The sequence below is a fragment of the Thamnophis sirtalis genome, unplaced genomic scaffold (genome assembly GCF_051295495.1).
Source record: "Thamnophis sirtalis isolate CommonGarterSnake01/CBP01778 unplaced genomic scaffold, rThaSir2_p1.2 scaffold_1, whole genome shotgun sequence".
In the NCBI taxonomy this organism is placed as follows: Eukaryota; Metazoa; Chordata; class Lepidosauria; order Squamata; family Natricidae; genus Thamnophis; species Thamnophis sirtalis.
Genome location: NW_028261381.1, coordinates 162,508,516 through 162,526,529, shown reverse-complemented (window position 1 = coordinate 162,526,529; position 18,014 = coordinate 162,508,516). Strand labels below are relative to the sequence as shown.

Genomic DNA, 18,014 nt, shown 5'->3' with positions numbered 1-18,014 from the left:
TATCCACTCTTAAACTTCTCTCTACAGGCTGGGATAACATGTGAAATCAGAGAGATCCCCAAAACCACAGCCTTCGCATTCTGTGGGGCTTTGGCTAGGCTGATACCACAATAAGGTTTAAAATGATTTATTCAGAAGCACCACATATTGTGCATTAAGAGAAGCAACTGTCCTCTGGGCTGCTGTTTTCAGAGCCATGCCACACCTCCTACCAGAAAATATTATTCGAAAGCCTGGTTTCCCCTCCCCAAATTCTGGGCAAAAGGTCTCTTGAGAAGTTTTCGGTTACATGCACACCTCTTTCCTGTGCCAAATTCAACATTCTCAACTGTTTTACACATTTTAAAAGATAGTATTGAATAGTCTGTTCACACATTTACCAATCTCCCAGTAAAAATTTCCGAGCAAAACTTTGCATTTGTTTGCACACAATACTAACAAATTACATGTGCTGCACTGAACACAAAAGAATTTTGCTTTAAAAACAGCTAATTAAAAATATTTCAGATTGCCATTATAATTTACATCCCAGTAGCTGAAGTTGTCAATTAGAGGGATTCAAAACGAATAATAATTGTTAATCTATTTATACTAAATACTAGTAGTCCTTGACTTACAAGTTATTCATTTAGCGACTGTTCAAAAATTACGACAGCCCTGAAAAAGGGGCTTTGATCAGTTCTCACATCAGAACATCCCCAGGGTCACGTCAACAAATTCTGAGCAGCTAGCAACTGGCATGTACATACTTACAGCAGTTGCAGTGTCCTGGGATCTTATAAACACCATAAGCAACCTTTCTAACCAGCTTCTGACAAGCAAAGAATGGGGGAAGCTGGATTTGCTTAATGATGGCATGATTCGCTTAACAACTGCAATGTTTTGCTAAGCAACAACCATGGCCCAAAAGGTCATAAAGTGGGCATGACTCTCTTAACAACTGCCTTGTTTAGAAATGGAAATTCTGGTCACAATTGTGGAGATAAGTCAAGAACTACCTGTATGTATCTAATACACATTCCAAGTCAGAATCCATGTTTAGAGCGTCATGGTCTCCAGAAAAGGTACGGATTCAGACATTTCTTAACACAGATGCCCCATGGTGTGATTATGAAGGGACTAAAAGTTCCATGAGTGTAAAACACCCAAGGGATGGCAGAGGACCAGCAGAAGAATCCTTCTGTCAAAATGGACAGACCAGGATGCCTGATGCTCTTCCTTGAACTCATATTGTCAGAAATGGGGTTATTGGAGGGCATCATTTCCCAACCTTGACAATTTAAAGATATCTGAATTCAACTACCAGAATTCCCCAGCAAGTATACCGTCGTAGCGCAGTGGCTAGAAAGCAGTATTGCAGGCTAATTCTGCCCGCAACCTGGAGTTCAATCCTGACTGGCTCAAGGTCAACTCAGCCTTCCATCCTTTCGAGGTGGGTAAAATAAGGATCCAAATTGTTGGGGACAATAGGTTGACTCTGTAAACCGCTTAGAGAGGGCTGTAAAGCACTGTGAAGTGGTATATAAGTCTAAGCACTATTGCTAACTTAAAATCACCAAGGTTGGGAAACACTGCTATAAGGTGACTGTCTGAAAACTGAAGTATTGTCAAATCCACAGGATGAGACGGTGCTAGCGGGCAAATCTCCTCACCATTCCAAGAAGCTTGTCTTTGAAATCAAGTCAACCTTGCAAAGGATTTTGCAGTGAAGCCTGAAAAATCCCATTTCCTTAGCAAACAGACGATAAAAAGAAAATGTAATTTTAAGAAAGGAAGAAAGGGGGAGAGAAATTTTCAGTAAGGGTAACTATCTCTTAAAAAAAAAAAGTCTGGTCCCCTAAAAGGAGGTTTTTTAATTGTAACAACCCACCTTTCCTTCCATTTAAATGTTAAGCCATTTCACATCTTAAAAGAAAAAAAAATTATCCAGGTCACCTATTCTTATCATTTCAAAGAGAGATAGCCTTTATACAATGTGCATATCTGCACCCATCTAATAGATTATATAAATTTCACAGCTACACTTTATTAGAACTAAAAACAGCAGCCCTCTGTTCCTCAAATTGCATCGTTGCTGTTTGTGTGTGGGTTTTTTTTTTTAAGAAAAGGGGGCAAAAGGCCCCTTGCACAGTTTGCCATCTTACTTACAAAGTGTTCCAAGGAAGAAGACTGCTTGCAAATCTAAAAAACAAATGCAGACTCTATGCCGTGACCCCACCTTTGCTAGAATGGGGACCGGGGGGGGGGGGAAGGGAGGGGGAAGCACAGAGGTCATCACATCTGGACAAAAAAAATATTAAATAAAATAAATTATTAAATGAAACAGAAGAAGTTGGCTGACTTACTACACCCAAAGGTGCTTGGAATTTGAATGCAAGTGTAAGAGGCTGGTGTGCAAACAAGTTTTAAGAGCAACTTTAGCAACCCGAAAAGGGGTACAGATGAGGTTCATGTAAGACTGTCTCAAAATACGGCCACGCATTCAAATTCCAGCAAGGCCTTTGTCTTGCAACCAGATTACCACTGGGTTTAGCAAGCCGACAAGCACAAGGCAGCTCTCACTGAGAGTTACTATAAAAGCAGGATCAATTAGTTTAAAGAGAGAGAGGGAGAGGGAGAGGGAGGGAGGGAGGGAGGGAGGGAGAGAAAGAGGGATTCAAAAAAGAATGATTTTACAGCAAAGAAGAACCAGTTTCATTTTAAACCAGAACATTTTTAGCAAAAGTTGCTCTCTTTTCAGTTTTATCGGGCAATTCCATCGTCCAAGATTATAGAGTGGCTGAGTCTTCATTCTGCCATACAAGTTGCTTCCTGCTGCTTCATCCCCAAAGTCTCCCTGTTTAGAGTGAAGTTGAACACTGCTCGTTTTAAAAGAAAAAAACAAAACAAAACCCCACAGTCTTTAATCTTTTGAATGTATATTATACTCTAATCTCATGTAGGTAAAAAGTGCAGCATTGTTTTCTACAGAGCTGGCAAGGGCCACTGTTGGGTAAGCACAACGGAGGGTAGAGCCCAGGGGAAATTCCTGGAGAGCTACTCTGCTGAAGAAATCATGGGCACTTTTGCCCAGAAACTGGAGCTGAAGCGAAAGAGGCTTTCACCAGGCAGGAGATGGTGCCAGCAACTCTTCACCCCCTTTTCCTAGCAAAAGCAGAAGCCAAAATCCTAACCTTGATCCAGAGTCTCATCCCTCCCCAGCAGAGCAGAAAAGTTTAGAAAAGGATATGTACCGTGTTATTTTCCTAAGGTACAAAAGGATATTTGAGGAACATCTCATTTTGAGGCACTGGGAAAGATAGCTATGGTAGGGCTATTTGGGGTGGGTGGGAGGGAAGAGGCCAGTTCCTACGGCACATTAAGCCAGCAGGCGAGAAGTTCTACATTTCAGACCAATGGGTGGCTACAGAAATCAGGAAAGGCAAAATCCAAAGAGATCTGGTCTTTTTTTAAAAAAAGAAGCCATCAACAGATTTGGCATGAGGTGTCAATTAAAGGAAATGTTCCCGCCTCTCTTTCCATCCCCAAGCGTTCCTCATGAAGAACAGAACTCTACCATATAAATTGGAAGAATCTGTTTTAAGCAGTGAAGAAGAAAAAAATCTTCCAAGCTTCCGGAGCAAATGTACAATACATCTTCTTATAAAGGGAATAGCACCTCCTGTGAGGGTCCTACATTTTGAACCGAAAGCGCTGCTACATGTTGAGTGGAACCATCAAATTGTCCTTCTGAAAACACAAAGACCTTGCGAAATTGAACTGGAGCACATCAGACAACTGGAGCAATTGCCTTAACTGGCAGATCCTCTCAATCCACTTAACGATCTTTGCAGGACCTGAACCACCGATGGGGACCCCCAGAAGTTAGCGAGAGCTAGTTTGCCTGGAATCGAAAGAGAAGCAAAGGAGGATCTCCCACAATGTATCTCCACAAGAGTGCCAAGAATCCATTTCTGTTCTCAATCCTCTACATGGACGCTGCCAGCTTGGGATTCTGTAAGAACAGGAGAAAACGTTTTTGGAAGTGCAACCATGAGGAAAGTAAAGAGGCGGGGACTTTGGCCCGAGTTCAATGTTCGTTGTGACAGTTGATGTTGCTCTCAGATTGTTCTAAGACATTGAGCATTTCCTCTATGATGGCCTGGAGTGCACGGCCCAGCTGTTCTGCGCTGTATGGTTTTCCCAAGGGAGGCACGTGGACAAATGCAGATCGCCCGTGGCTCTGGTACAGGGAAGTGTAGTACGTGAAGTCACATAGATACCTACAAGAAGAACAATGAGATTCTTCAGCCAGGGAAGAGGGAGCAAACTTTATAAGCCCTTGCATTTGAAAGCCTACAAAGATATACAGTTCAATGAATTATGGCATTTCATTCCTCTACCCTTCAACAGAAGTGAATATCTGTAGTTCAGGAATTGAATGGTGGAGTTCTTAGTACTCTCTAAACTTGTCTATTTGCTTGAAATTGTTTCATTACCCAATTAGGCAATGTAAGCAATCCAAGTACATCAATGAACGCCAATCAGCTGGCAGAATTCATGATGAAAACTCCTTCATTAAATTGTTTATGCTGGCCATCTCCTCTATAAGATGACTCCTTAATCTCACAACACATGGACAGACTTAAACGCCGTTTCAATTACTGGCATCTTAGACCAAACCAACTCCAAAAATGCTAGGGAATTCCTGGAAGCTTGGCATTCAGACAACTCAGCCATCAACAGATATATACAACTAAACCATATTTACACATCATTCAAAAAATATTTTTAGGAAAGATACAAAAAGACTACAGGGTAGTCCTTGACTTACAACCGCAATTGAGCCTAAAATTTATGCTGCTAAGCCACGCGGCTGTTAAGTGAGTTGTGCCTAATTTTACAACCTTTTTACCACAGTTGTTAAGTGAATCACTGCAGTTAAGTGAATCATGTGGTTGTTAAGTCAACCTGGCTTCCCCTATTAACTTTGCTTGTCAGAAGGTCACAAAAAGTGATCACGTTACCCCAGGATACTGCAACCATCATAAATACATGCCAGTTGCCAAGCACCCAAATTCTGATCATGCAGCCATCGGGATGCTGCAACAGTCAATTGTGAAAATGGTCATAAATCACTTTTTTCAGTGCCGTTGTGACTTCAAACAGTCACTAACGAATGGTTGTAAGTCGAGGATTGCCTGTACCTCAAACTGTCTCCCTCTCCACCCCCACTCTTCTCCATCCCCTTCCCCTCTCTTCTCCGCTTCATACCGCCCAGCATCCTCTGATATCGTGACTGTGACATCCAGTCCCAATGCAGAGACTCTCTTGCACACGGCATCCATGTCGATGATCGAATCAATGCATTCTGGGCCCCCTTCAATGCAGCATTCGGAACCTGGGCAGAAGTGGCAGTTGTCCAAACCCCGGTATCCCACGTTGTGGCCACATTTTTCCAATGTCACCGTTGTGGCCATGCCAGACAGTCCCACGTGAACTATAAGCTGTTTTGAAAACAAGTCAAAAGCTTTCTGTTGCAGAAGTGGAAAAGCAGGTTCATGAAACTGGCACAGTTGAGAGCCAAACTAACGACCTGAGGTCAACATCCCCTTAAATCTTTTCCAAATAATCCCTGGCGTGAACATTCCTCCCATCTGGAAGAAGGAAATGCATGTAATCATAGTGCATGTCCTTAAAGAGACAGACCTTGGTTAAAAAAGAAACAAAACGCAACCTCCCTCTACCACCAAGAAAATATAGCCACTCTATATACATGTGCCATGACCCTCTTTGCAGTATTTCTGTTAGCTTGCTTGCTTGCTTTCCTTTCTCTTTTCTTTTTTTTCTTTTCCTTTCTCTTTCCCTCCCTCCCTCCCTCCCTCCCTCCCTTCCTTCTTTGGATAACCATGGGCCTAAGCCATTAAAACCAATATCCCTCCTCTCCTAGCCTTTAAAGATTGCTGGGAAATGCAGTCATAATATACTCCTCCCCCTTTTGGGGTGGTGGTGTTTGTATTTGAATCTAAAGTCCATTCAAAATGCTACTATTACCCCTTGAAGCCCTAACTAGCTTGTGGCCAGATGACTTTAAGGTTCGCCTCCTTTCTTATATGGAGACCCAGATTTCTCTAAAGGTTCTAAATTTAAGCATATTTATCTGTTGTTCTGTTCAACGTTGCTGCTATTGGGTTTTACAGTGTATTTATGTTTAGGATGGTTCAATATCTTGCTCTAGTTAAAGTTTACAAATGTTGCTGTTTTGCGAGGTGGTATGCAAACAAGCAAATAAAGTCATACTTAGACTGCTGCTTGGACACTGGAAATACTGCAAGCGACCTGCTTGATCAGATCATGGATCTATGTACCGTATTTTTTGGAGTATAAGATTCACCAGAATATAAGATGCACCAAGATTTTGAAGAGGTAAATTTAAAAAAAAAAGTTTTTAAAGGTCCGCTTTATGCTCCAAAAAATACAGTAGTTGAGCAGATGGTAGACTCACAGGCTAAATCAGACCCAGAAGTTAAAAAGCAAGGCGGAATAGAACTTTTCACCTATCATTCCTGGTCCCAGCTCTGAGACAAACTGAGACAGGTGCTTTATTTTAGATACAATGACTAACACCGTGTTTCCCTGAAAATAAGACAGAGTCTTATTTTCTTTTGACTCCTGAAATAAGCACTTGGCCTTATTTTCGGGGAAATCTTATTAGTTTTAAGGTGCAAGAGGCGGCAAATGTGGTCACTTCATGGCTGCTGCTGTGTTGCAATATTTTCAGGGAGGGCTTATTTTCAGGGGAGGGCTTATTTTAGCACATGCGCTCAAAAGCCCGATTTGACTTATTATACGGGGAGATCTTATTTTCAGGGAAACAGGGGTGGGTTTCTGCCAGTTCTAACCTCTTCAGTAGAAGAGGTTCCACAAATCTACCGAACCGGTTAGAAGAGCGCCTGCCCCGCCCCCTTGCCTGTTCCGTCGCCGCTCGCGGGCGGTAGTTTGTGTGGTGCAGCCGGCTTCCTAGGACCTCCCTGAACTTGCCTAGGAGGCGTGGCCGCCAGCAAAGCATGGGGGCATTCCGGGGCGTCCCCCTGGTTCCCAAACTCCCTTCCCGGCGAAGTTTTCCAAGTTGTGGTTTCAAAAGCAGCCTCCCATCCCTTGTGCCCGGCTCCCACTGAGCTCCGGGAAGGAGAAGACCCTTTGGGGAGTGAGGAGGAGGAGCGCTCGCGCAGGGCCATGCCAGCTGGGCAACCGGCGCTAAGAAAGTGCTTCACAGCTTTTGAAGGGAGGAGGGGCAAAGGAAAAGGAGAATGCAGAGTCACCTTTCAGGGACGCCGAAGTGGCAGGAAACCAGCACCGCCGCCAGAGTCTAAAGCTTTCGGCAGCTCCAGACAGGTGAGGCGGGGAGCGGAGACCCAGGCAGTTTCCTTCGCTTCCCTTGCAAGGGAGTAGTAGGCATCGTTTTTGCATTCCTGTCTCTGCTGGACTTTGCGCTCTTCTCCGTGCGCTCCTCGCGACTGCAATAGACATCCAGAAGCGGCTTTTGGGGCTAATGGGGCCTGGGCTTCCAGCCCGACAGCAACGCCACTTCTGGACATCTATTGCAGTCGCAAGGAGCACACAGAGAAGAGCACGAAGTCCAGCGGAGGCAGGAAGGTTCTCGGCATTCCCCAGTCAATTTCGCAGCTTCCCGGAGCGCTGAGAACCATCCTGCCTCCGCTGGACTTTGCGTTCTTCTCCGCACCTCCCGGCGAGCGATCAAACAAGCAAGGATCAGGCTGCCTGATCCTCCATTGCTTGCTCGTTCTTTTGCCTACCCGGACCGCTTCGGCACTCCTCTGGTTACCTCCGTCCGTCTGTGCCCAGCAGCTGAAGCGATATCATCAAGATGAAGAGCGAGAGGGAAGAGCCCAGCCGGGAGAAGGCCCCGCCGCTGCTTAGGCAGGGCTCCGAGGCCCCTTCGCTTCCAAGCCACTTCGTCTTGATGATGTAGCCGCAGCTGCCGGGCAAGGACGGACGTAGGTAGCCAGAGTGGCGCCAAGGCAATCCGGGCAGGCGAAAGAAAGAGCGAGCGAGCGATGAAGGATCAGGCAGCCTTTGAATTGTTGTTCTCTCTCTAAATATTCAATTTAACTGTACCTTTCACTGTCACTTTTGATTTAGAAGAATCACTTCCAGCTGTGTTTGAGGCTTTGCACACATATTCCGCAGAATCAGTTTTAGTAACTGCTTGGATCTCTAAGAGAGCTGTTCCATTTGCCAACCTGAAGCTGCATTTATCAGAGGATCTAAGCCACTGTTTCTCAACCTTGGCAACTTGAAGATGTCCGGACTTCAACTCCCAGAATTCCCCAGCCAGCGAATGCTGGCTGGGGAATTCTGGGAGTTGAAGTCCGGGCAACTTCAAGTTGCTAAGATTGAGAAACACTGATCTAAGCTCTCTTCCAGCTTTGAGCCACTGGATCTTAATGGGCTGTGATCCAACTACATGGTAAGCAAGTTGCAGGATCTTGCCTTCATCTATTGTCACTGGTTTAAGAGGTAGATCAAATACCGGAGGGTTTTTAGGTTCTGAAATGTGATAACATTAAGAAAGCAAGAGGAGGAAACTAGTTAGATTATCATTCATCTTACATTTTTTAAAAACTACATATCAAGGTAAGAACAATATGATGCAATGAATTAATTCCATTTTTTCAGTACAATTTTTTTAATAGGAAAAAGAATTTTCTGTTTGGTATCATATGGAATTCCGATATTTAGTGAGCATGTTTTAAGATGATATACAAAATGTTTGATATGCAATATCCATTACCTATCTTTTATGCTAAATGTAACATGAATATTGTCAAGATTAAGGTCATTTTAAATGTGGAAAAAAAATTGTATGAAAATGGATGAATACTTCTAGCTGGATCATAGATGGGAGACAGTGAAATGAATGTACATTTTATTGGCATACTTTTATCTATAGATGCAGATGCTGGTGAGTCATAAAAAATGCATATATGCATGCATGCATGCATGCATGAATTCTGAGAGTTGAAGTCCACAAATCTTAAAGCTGTCAAGTTTGAACACTCCATGGGTTTTTTTTCCTAAAGGGTTAGGGGTGCAAGGGTCTTGTAACTTGACAGCTTTAAGACTTGCACACTTCAATGCCAGAGTTCCTGAGCCAACATGACTGGAGGAGGAATTCTGGGAGCTGAAGTCCACAAGTCTTAAAGCTGTCAAGTTTGAACACCTCTGGGGGTTTTTTTCTGAAGGGTTAAGAGTGCAAGGGTCTTGTAACTTGACAGCTTTAAGACTTGCATGCTTCAAATGCCAGAGTTTCTGAGCCAACATTTTGGTTGCTAAGCAAGAGCGTTGTTAAGTGAGTTTCACCACATTTTGCAAGTTGCCCACGCCCACCCAGTCATATGACCGCCAAGCCATTCCCACCTGGTCACATGACCACCAAGCCACTCCCACCCAGTCACATGACCACCAAGCCACTCCCACAAAACAGGCCACCCCTACAGAAGAGCTTCTAAAAAGTTTTGAAACCCACCACTTGTAACACCCAACAAATTCACCTTCTATTGCTTTTGGCCCCATTCCTCTTAAAAAATCATCAAATCCTGTCTGCTTTCTAAAACAGACACAGCACAGGTAGAACAAATCCAGGGAAGGGTAGTGGTGGCAGTCCAGCTCTGCCCACTGAAATGCTTAATTCTTGCCCCCAAGTTAAAAAAAAGAATGTGCTGCTCTCAGTCACCAAAAGATAGTTCTTTGTTAGTCTTCTCCCTTTGCATTGCCAGAATGGGAGGAAGAGAGCAGAACGTGCCCACCCTGAAGAAATGAGTCAGACAAACAGGAAACCTGCCCCCATCTTCTGGCAAGTAGGTGAGAGGCCACAGCCGTCACTCCAGTCAGGGTCCTCCCTTGTCCCCCCAATGATTGTCCCTCGTCTCAAAAATCAGGGCTTTGCAAACTGAGCCAGTTTCCTGACACCAGTCTTCCTCAACCTCACCACCGTTCTCACTTCCTTTCACTCACTTGTGGGCTGTGTTTTTTCCATAAGGCTGGAATGAGCCTCTGCACAGCCTGATACTCAACGGGAATCTCGTAGACGTGTAGATCCACATCCTCTCCGAGGCCCATTTTCTCCAACTCCTGAAAAAAAAAAAGGGGGGGGGAAAGGTTTCAAAACACTTTGTCACCTAGAACAGGGGTCTAGAACAGAACTTTGCTGGGTGGAGAATTCTGGGAGTTTAAATCTACCAGGCTTAAAGTTGCCAAGGTTGGAGACCCCTGACCTAAAAGGACTCAGAAATGTGTTTTCTCTGTAGCTTCCCCAGCCCCACACCTCAGATTGGAGGGGAGAGGGGCGGTGGCTGGAGGCTGTGAAAACCTGGGTCTTCCCCCAAGCATTGGGCTAGGATGGGGTTGAATCAGGGGGTTAAAGTGATGCATTTTTATGTTGTTGTTTTTATTGGTCGCTGTGAGTCACATATGATCGGTCTGCAAGAGACGTGGTCATTCAAGTTCTTTAAATTGGCTCTGCAAGCAAACAAGACAGACACAGAGTTCAACGGATAATTAGAACTGCAGAAAAAACAATTGCTACCAACCTGCCTTCCATTGAGGACCTGTATGCTACAGGAGTCAAAAAGAGGGCTGTGAAAATATCTACAGACCTCTCACATCCTGGACATAAAATGTTTCAACTTCTGCCTCAAAACGACATTATAAAGCATTGCACACCAGAACAACTAGATACAAGGACAGTTTTCCCCCAAATGCCATCACTCTGCTTAATAAATAATTCCCACAACAATGTCAATAATTACTAAGACTGTATTACTATTATTCTGCTCTTCCTTCCTAGTATCTATCTCTCCCCGCTTATGACTATAACCATGCTGCTTGTATCTTTAAATTATATTGTTTTTATTTGTTTCCTAGTACGATTTGATAGCTTATTAGTAACCTTGACTATCACTAAATGTTGTAGCATTTTATTCTTGATGTATTTTATTCTCCTTATGTACACTGAGAGCATATACACCGAAGACAAATTCCTTGTGTGTCTAATCACACTTTATCAATAAAGTATTGTATTGTATTGTACTGTACTGTACTCTATTCTATTCTATTCTATTCTATTCTATGATTTCCACTTAGGTCCAACCATAGTTATTTGGGTACATGGGCTAAAAGGAACTCATAATATTCAGCGGCCGTCTACTTCTAATTATCAAATGCTGAGCAAGGAGGACTGTTTTATGCTGATTATGCCCTTGATGGTCTCAGCAGGTAGCACTACCTAAATAGGGCTCAGCCCAATTAGGATTTGGCTAGAGATGCCCACGAAAGATCAGAGCTATAATTAGAACCGGGAAGTCAAAGACGCAGGTCTCACCAAAAGGAAAACTATCTTTTTCTTTTACAAAGAAGAGCATTCTATGAAGTTACTTGGATTAACATTCAACTCAAGGGAGGCTTTAATTTTTTTATTTATCCCATAAAGCATACAGTAGCAAAAAAAAAAAAAAAATCATAGCAGCATTAACTGCAGCAAGAAGTATCTGAAATAAGGATGATCCTCCCTCCCTTTCCTCCCATTAAACCAGGTTTTCTCAAACTTGGCAACTTTAAGCTGAGTGGACTTCAACTCCCAGAATTCCCCAGCCAGGCAATGATGGCTGGGGAATTCTGGGACTTGAAATCCATTCAGTTTAAAGTTGCCAAGGTTCGGGAAACAGCGCATTAAAGAAATATTTCTCAATTAATCAGGCAGATGTGACTAATTAACATGTAAATCCAAAGAAGATAAGCAAATAACAGTGTTTTGGAAAGGAAGGTGTGTGGTGAACTTTGGGATGGTGGACATCTGGATTCTGATATACATAAGGGTTAAAACCAAGACATCTGGAGGATACACAGATCCCTTCACAAAGAAGAGGGAGTCAAACTATTCTCCAATGCACCTGAGGATAGAACAAGAAGCAATGGGTGGAAACTAATCAAGGAGAGAAGCAACTTAGAACTGAGGAGAAATTTCCTGACAGAACAATTAATCAGTGGAACAGCTTGCCTCCAGAAGTTGTGAATGCCCCAACACTGGGAGTCTTTTAGAAGATGTTGGATAGCCATTTGTCTGAAATGGTATAGGGTTTCCTGCCTAGGCAGGGGGTTGGACTAGAAGACCTCCAAAGTACCTTCCAACTCTGGTATTGTGTTGTATTGTGTTGTATTGTGTTGTGTTGTATTGTATTTATTGTATTGTAATACAATGAATTAGTAAAATATACCTGACAGTTAAAGTGAGGTTACTGTCTAGCAAGGAATATCTCTACTGCCTTTGATGCTGTAACCCCTGTCATGGATTTTGAAAGCCAAGGGAAATAATCAAAACCATAAAAAAGCAAATATTAGAATATTTTGGACATGTGATGTGACACCCAGAAAAATATGGCATACTTCCACTTAATCCTCCAAGGAAAGATTGAAGGCAAATGAGGTCCAGGCAGAAGAATATCATAGCTTCAAAATCTAAGGGACTGGTTTGGACAAAACTCAGCAGCACTTTTTTTGTGTGGCTGTTGATAAAAATAGGATTGCCAACATGATCGCTAACATGAGATGGCGGATATGGCACAAGAAGAAGGTGCTCTAGAGATGGCCATAAAGATCCTCTGGTATGGGTGGGGAGAGAGGGGGGAGCTAAACAGACAGATTCGCAGACAGATGTGGGTAGGTAGGTAGGTAGGTAGGTAAGTAGGTAGATGGATGGACAGAGATAGATGGATGGATGGACGGGCAGGCAGGCAGGTGGATGGACAGACAGAAAGAGATAGATGATAGATAGGTAGGTAGGTAGGTAGGTAGGTAGCAGTGGTGGGTTTCAAAAATTGTTCGAACCTACTCTGTGGGTGTGGCCTCCTTTGTGGGAGTGGCTTGCCGCCCATGTGACCGGATATGAAGATGCCGACAACACATGTCAGAACCACCTTAAATTACCTCTCACACAGCACTGGCATGCATAAGAATATGATGTAAACTTATTTTTTAAAAGGCATCTTTGGTTTGCGTTAAAACAACTTCAACTCACACAATGTTCTGATTGCACCACAAACGCAGTAGTCATCCTTACCTTTCACAGAGGCACTGAGTTTTATAAATATGAGCATGATAGGGTAGAATAATCATATCCAAGGACCAGTGGTGGGTTTCAAAAAAATTTGGAACCTCTTCTGTAGGTGTGGCCTGCTTTCCGGGTCCACTGGTGGAACCTCTTCTAACCGGTTCGGTAGATTTGACGAACCGGTTCTACCGAATAGGTGCGAACTGGTAGGAACCCACCTCTGGTAGGTAGGTAGGTGCAGTATAGATGGATGGATGGATGGAAGGATAGATGGAAGGATGGATGGATGGATGGATGGATGGACACAAACAGAAAGGTCTTGAGGACTACCAGTAAAGAACACCCTGGTGCTTTTGCCCTGTAAGATGCAGGCTCTTGAAATAAGAAGCGAAACCCTGGGCCACAGTTTATTTTCTGCATGACCCAGTCAAGCCTCAGAAGACTTGGCCTATGGTCTGAGCCAGAATGGGAAGCTCTCCAGCCTCAATGCTGCAGCCCACAAATCAAACTGGATCATATTGCTCAGCAACAAAACTGCTCACTTGCTTCCCCGCCCCCCACTCTGTCTTACTAAGGTGAATAGCAAAAGGCAACTGTCATTGGACAAGCCTTTCAGATTATCCTGCCACCAGCCGGGAACGCTAAAACGAATAAGTCACAAGTACAGCCCTCCCCAGCCACAAAAACATTGCCCATTGAAGAAGGCACCAATTACAAATGTGTCTCAGAATCTATCCCCGATACAGGATGCAAGGACAACGCTTAGCTCTTAAAATTGGTGGCCACATTTATAGCTGGAAACTTCGGGCTGGGAGATTAAGAAAAAGAGATTTTATAGTTTGGAGGGCAAGCAGGAGAATTAAATGAGAAAAGCAGTTTGGGGGCAGTGGAAAGGGTTAAAGTTCCCCTTCTCTTGCAAAAAAAAGCCTAATCTAATGAGCTCTGAATCTTATATTGATTTTGGAGACAGAGAGAGAGAGAGAGAGAGAGAGAAAATCACTAATTCTGGAGGCATCTGGTTGACAAGAGCTGAAAGAGAATAAGTAGCCTGGGGGACCACTTTGGTATATTAGCAACCATTAACCATGAAAGCTAGAGGGAAGCTATATTCAGGGGCAGTCTACCTTAGCAGAGCAGATCAAGGAATGCTGCTGCTGCTGCTGCTTATGGGCTTCAGAGTTGGTGAAAAGACTCACGTGCCTTCATTTTTAATTCTATGAACAAGGGCAAACTGTTTATTTCTTGTCACAATAAGAACTGCAAGTTAGCAATAGCAATAGCAATAGCAGTTAGACTTATATACCGCTTCATAGAGCTTTCAGCCCTCTCTAAGCGGTTTACAGAGTCAGCATATTGCCCCCAACAATCCGGGTCCTCATTTCACCCACCTCGGAAGGATGGAAGGCTGAGTCAACCCTGAGCCAGTGAGATTTGAACAGCCGAACTGCAGAACTGCAGTCAGCTGAAGTAACCTGCAGTGCTGCATTTAACCACTGTGCCACCTCGGCTCCTTCAAGAAGTTCAAGAAAACGAAGAGACTTGCAGCACCTTCTGTGTCTGTTTGTATTTTGTATTTGTATTTTATTATTTTTTATTGTTGCATTAAAAGCCATCAGCTTTCGTCTTGGTTGCTACTGGTAATCCTCTACTTATGACCAGTGAAAATGGGATTTACATCCAGTTTTGAAAGTCCAATATCTGTTGTTGCCCCCACCACCACCCGTGGTCATGTGACCATGTTTTGGGTGCTTAGCAACCAGCCCACATGTATGGCCGTTTGCAGCGTGCAAACCAGGTGGTGGAATCGTGATTTATGACATTTGGCAGAAATTGGTCTTTACTTCCATCTTCTGGCAAAATTAAAAATTAAAAAAATCCTCCCCCTAGGGAATAATGGGTTTGTGGAATATCTGTAAAGTTTGCTTTAAGACTGCCACATTCACGTAACAAACACCATACAAAAAGTTAGTAAATTGGGGGGCAGTCATGTGATCTGCTTTACAATTACAATGGTAAGGACTATTTGTACCAGAGGCAAGCAGTGGCTCTCCTGCTTCCAGAATGTATTGATTTTGATTATCTCACCACAACCAAATAGAAATCTCAAGGGTTGGAACGAACTATGCTAAAAGAGTATAAATCTTAGAACTAGCTGGAAATTCTAGTGCCAGCACATTGGAATATCTTCAGGCTAGAAAAGGCAGCTCTGGCGCTGTGCATTAAGCCAACTTTCATGTAGAATAGAATAGAATAAGAATAAAATAAGAATAGAATAGAATTTAATTCTTTATTGGCCAAGTGTGATTGGACACACAAGGAATTTGTCTGCAGTGCATATGCTCTCAGTGTACATCAAAAGATACATTTGTCAAGAATCGTAAGGTACAACACTTCATGATAGTCATAGGGTACAAATAAGCAAACAAAACATACCAGGAAACGATCAATATAAATTGTAAAGATACAAGCAACAGAGTTACAGTCATAAGTGGGAGGAGATAGGAAGGATGAGAAGATTAAGTAATAGTAATAATAATGCAGACTTAGTAAATACTTTTGACAGTGTTGTGGGAATTAGTTGTTTAGCAGAGTGATAGCGTTCGGGTGGGAAAATTGTTCTGATGTTTAGTTGTTCTGGTGTGCAGTGCTCTATAGCCATGATGGCGAAACTAAAGCACGTGTGCCACAAGTGGCACGCGGAGCCATATTTGCTGGCACACCAGCCATCCCCTCTGGTGCATATGCGTGAGCCTGCCAGTTGATTTTCGGACTTCTGGACTTCACCCTCCCCAGGCTTCAGGAAAGCCTCTGGAGCCTGGGGAGTGGTCGTGTGCACATGCCCGGGGGGGGGGGGGGGTTGGGAATTGCACGTGCATGCACAGGTGGGCAGGGAGGATTGAATTGGTATGGGCACATGTATGCGTGCAACAGCGCACATAATTGAAAAAGTTGAACCATAAGGAAAAGGTTTGCCATCATTACTCTATAGTGTCGTTTTGAGGGTAGGAGTTGAAACATTTTGTGTCCAGGATATGGGGGGGTCTGTAGATATTTTCACAGCCCTCTTTTTGACTTGTGTAGTATACAGGTCCTCAATGAAAGGCAGTATTAAGGCAAATTCCTCCTTTCCTTTGCGGTCAGATAATTTCAAACCCCCCCCCCCATTTTATGAAAAGTTTTGTTTTCCCTCCCTCCTTACACTTTATTTCAAAATGTTTACGGTTTTACTTGTATTTCGAATGGCTGCCCACCTCACAAGAAGTGACTCTGAGTAGCGTACAGCGAAGAAATAAAACATACATGTCAAAAAAGTCAGTGAAAGAGTTTCAAAAGCGTGAGGCACACAACAGTTTAGATGAGCAAGGGAGCCCCCTCAAGATCTCCTCAGTTCCCTGGGACCCCTCCCCCCTCCAGGCCTGTGACGTAGCCAGGACTTGCAGGACATTAACAGGGACGGGGTGACCTCACTTCAGGAAGGAGAATATTCCTTAATGCGGGTGCAACACAGTGGTGGGTTTCAAAAATTGTTCGAACCTACTCTGAGGGTGTGGCCTCCTTTGTGGGAGTGGCCTGCTGCCCATGTGACCGGATGGGAGTGGCTTGCCGCCCATGTGACCGGATATGAAGATGCCGACGACACTTGTCAGAACCACCTTAAATTACCTCACACACAGCACTGGCATGCATAAGAATATGATGTAAACTTGTTTTTTAAAAGGCATCTTTGGTTTGCATTAAAACAACTTCAACACACGCAATGTTCTGATTGCACCACAAACGCAGTAGTCATCCTTACCTTTCACAGAGGCACTGAGTTTTATAAATATGAGCATGATAGTGTAGAATAATCATATCCAATAACTAGTGGGTTTCAAAAAACTTTGGAACCTCTTCTGTAGGTGTGGCCTGCTTTCCGGGTCCACTGGTGGAACCTCTTCTAACCGGTTCGGTAGATTTGACGAACCGGGTCTACCAAATAGGTGCGAACTGGTAGGAACCCACCTCTGGTGCAACAGCAGAAAAGGCCCATCCCCCCCGGGCCTTAAGAGTAATTCCCTGACACGTGGGATCCAGAGCATCCCTCTTTGCAGCATGCTGGATCTGATGGGACAGGAAGATGTAATGGAAGAGAGGCAGTCCCTCACATCAGAGGTCCCCAACCCCTGGGCAGCGGCTCACTACCAGGCCATGATCTACTTAAAACTGGGTCCTGCAAGCGGTGGGCTGATGCGCATGTTGAGCTGCACACACACCAGCCTTGCGTAAGGCGACCTCTGTGCATGTGTGCTGGCCCCCTGCTCACATGGCTCAGTTCCCTCTCCTCCCCCCTTCCAGGCCACCAAGCTGCAAAGTTTGGAGACAGTTGCCTCTGATAACTTATAAATATAATATTTAGGTAGGTTAAAGGTAAATGTTTCTCCTGCCCAGGAGGTGTGCTCATCTGTTTCTTAGCTGAGGGAGCCAGCATTGTCTGAAGACACTTCCGTGGTCATATAGCCAGCATGATTATATACCGAGGCAAATAGAGCGCTGTTCCCTTCCCACTGAAGTGGTACCTATTTATCTACTCACATTTGCATGCTTTTGAACTGCTGGATGGCAGAAGCTGGGGCAAGGAATGGAAGCTCACTCAGCCCATCCTGCAGTGCTCAGCTTTCCAACACAGATGCTCAGCTTTCCAGCTGACAAGCTCAGCATCTTTAACCATTGAGCCATTGCACCTCTAACTAGTTATGTTTAATCTATCTATCTATCTATCTATCTATCTATCTATCTATCTATCTATCTATCTATCTATCTATCTATCTATCTATCTATCATCTATCTATCTCCCTACCTACCTACCTACCTACCTATCATCATCTAAATGACTGTGCGTGTGTATGTTCCAGCATAATTCTGGAAT

At 43.8% G+C, this 18,014-nt stretch overlaps 1 protein-coding gene across 1 annotated transcript in view; it reads right to left on the bottom strand.

The window, feature by feature from the left end:
* Window positions 1–2,901: 2,901 nt before the first annotated feature.
* The window catches only part of PGPEP1 (pyroglutamyl-peptidase I), a 40,445-nt gene continuing 25,332 nt past the window's right edge, over window positions 2,902–18,014 (bottom strand). The window contains exons 3-5 of the mRNA XM_087702198.1: window positions 10,018–10,134; window positions 5,254–5,486; window positions 2,902–4,262 (exon numbers count right to left, since the gene is read on the bottom strand). Of these exons, the coding sequence (XP_087558324.1) occupies window positions 4,070–4,262; window positions 5,254–5,486; window positions 10,018–10,134 (543 nt within the window). The 3' untranslated portion in view covers window positions 2,902–4,069. The remainder of the gene's footprint in view (window positions 4,263–5,253; window positions 5,487–10,017; window positions 10,135–18,014) is intronic.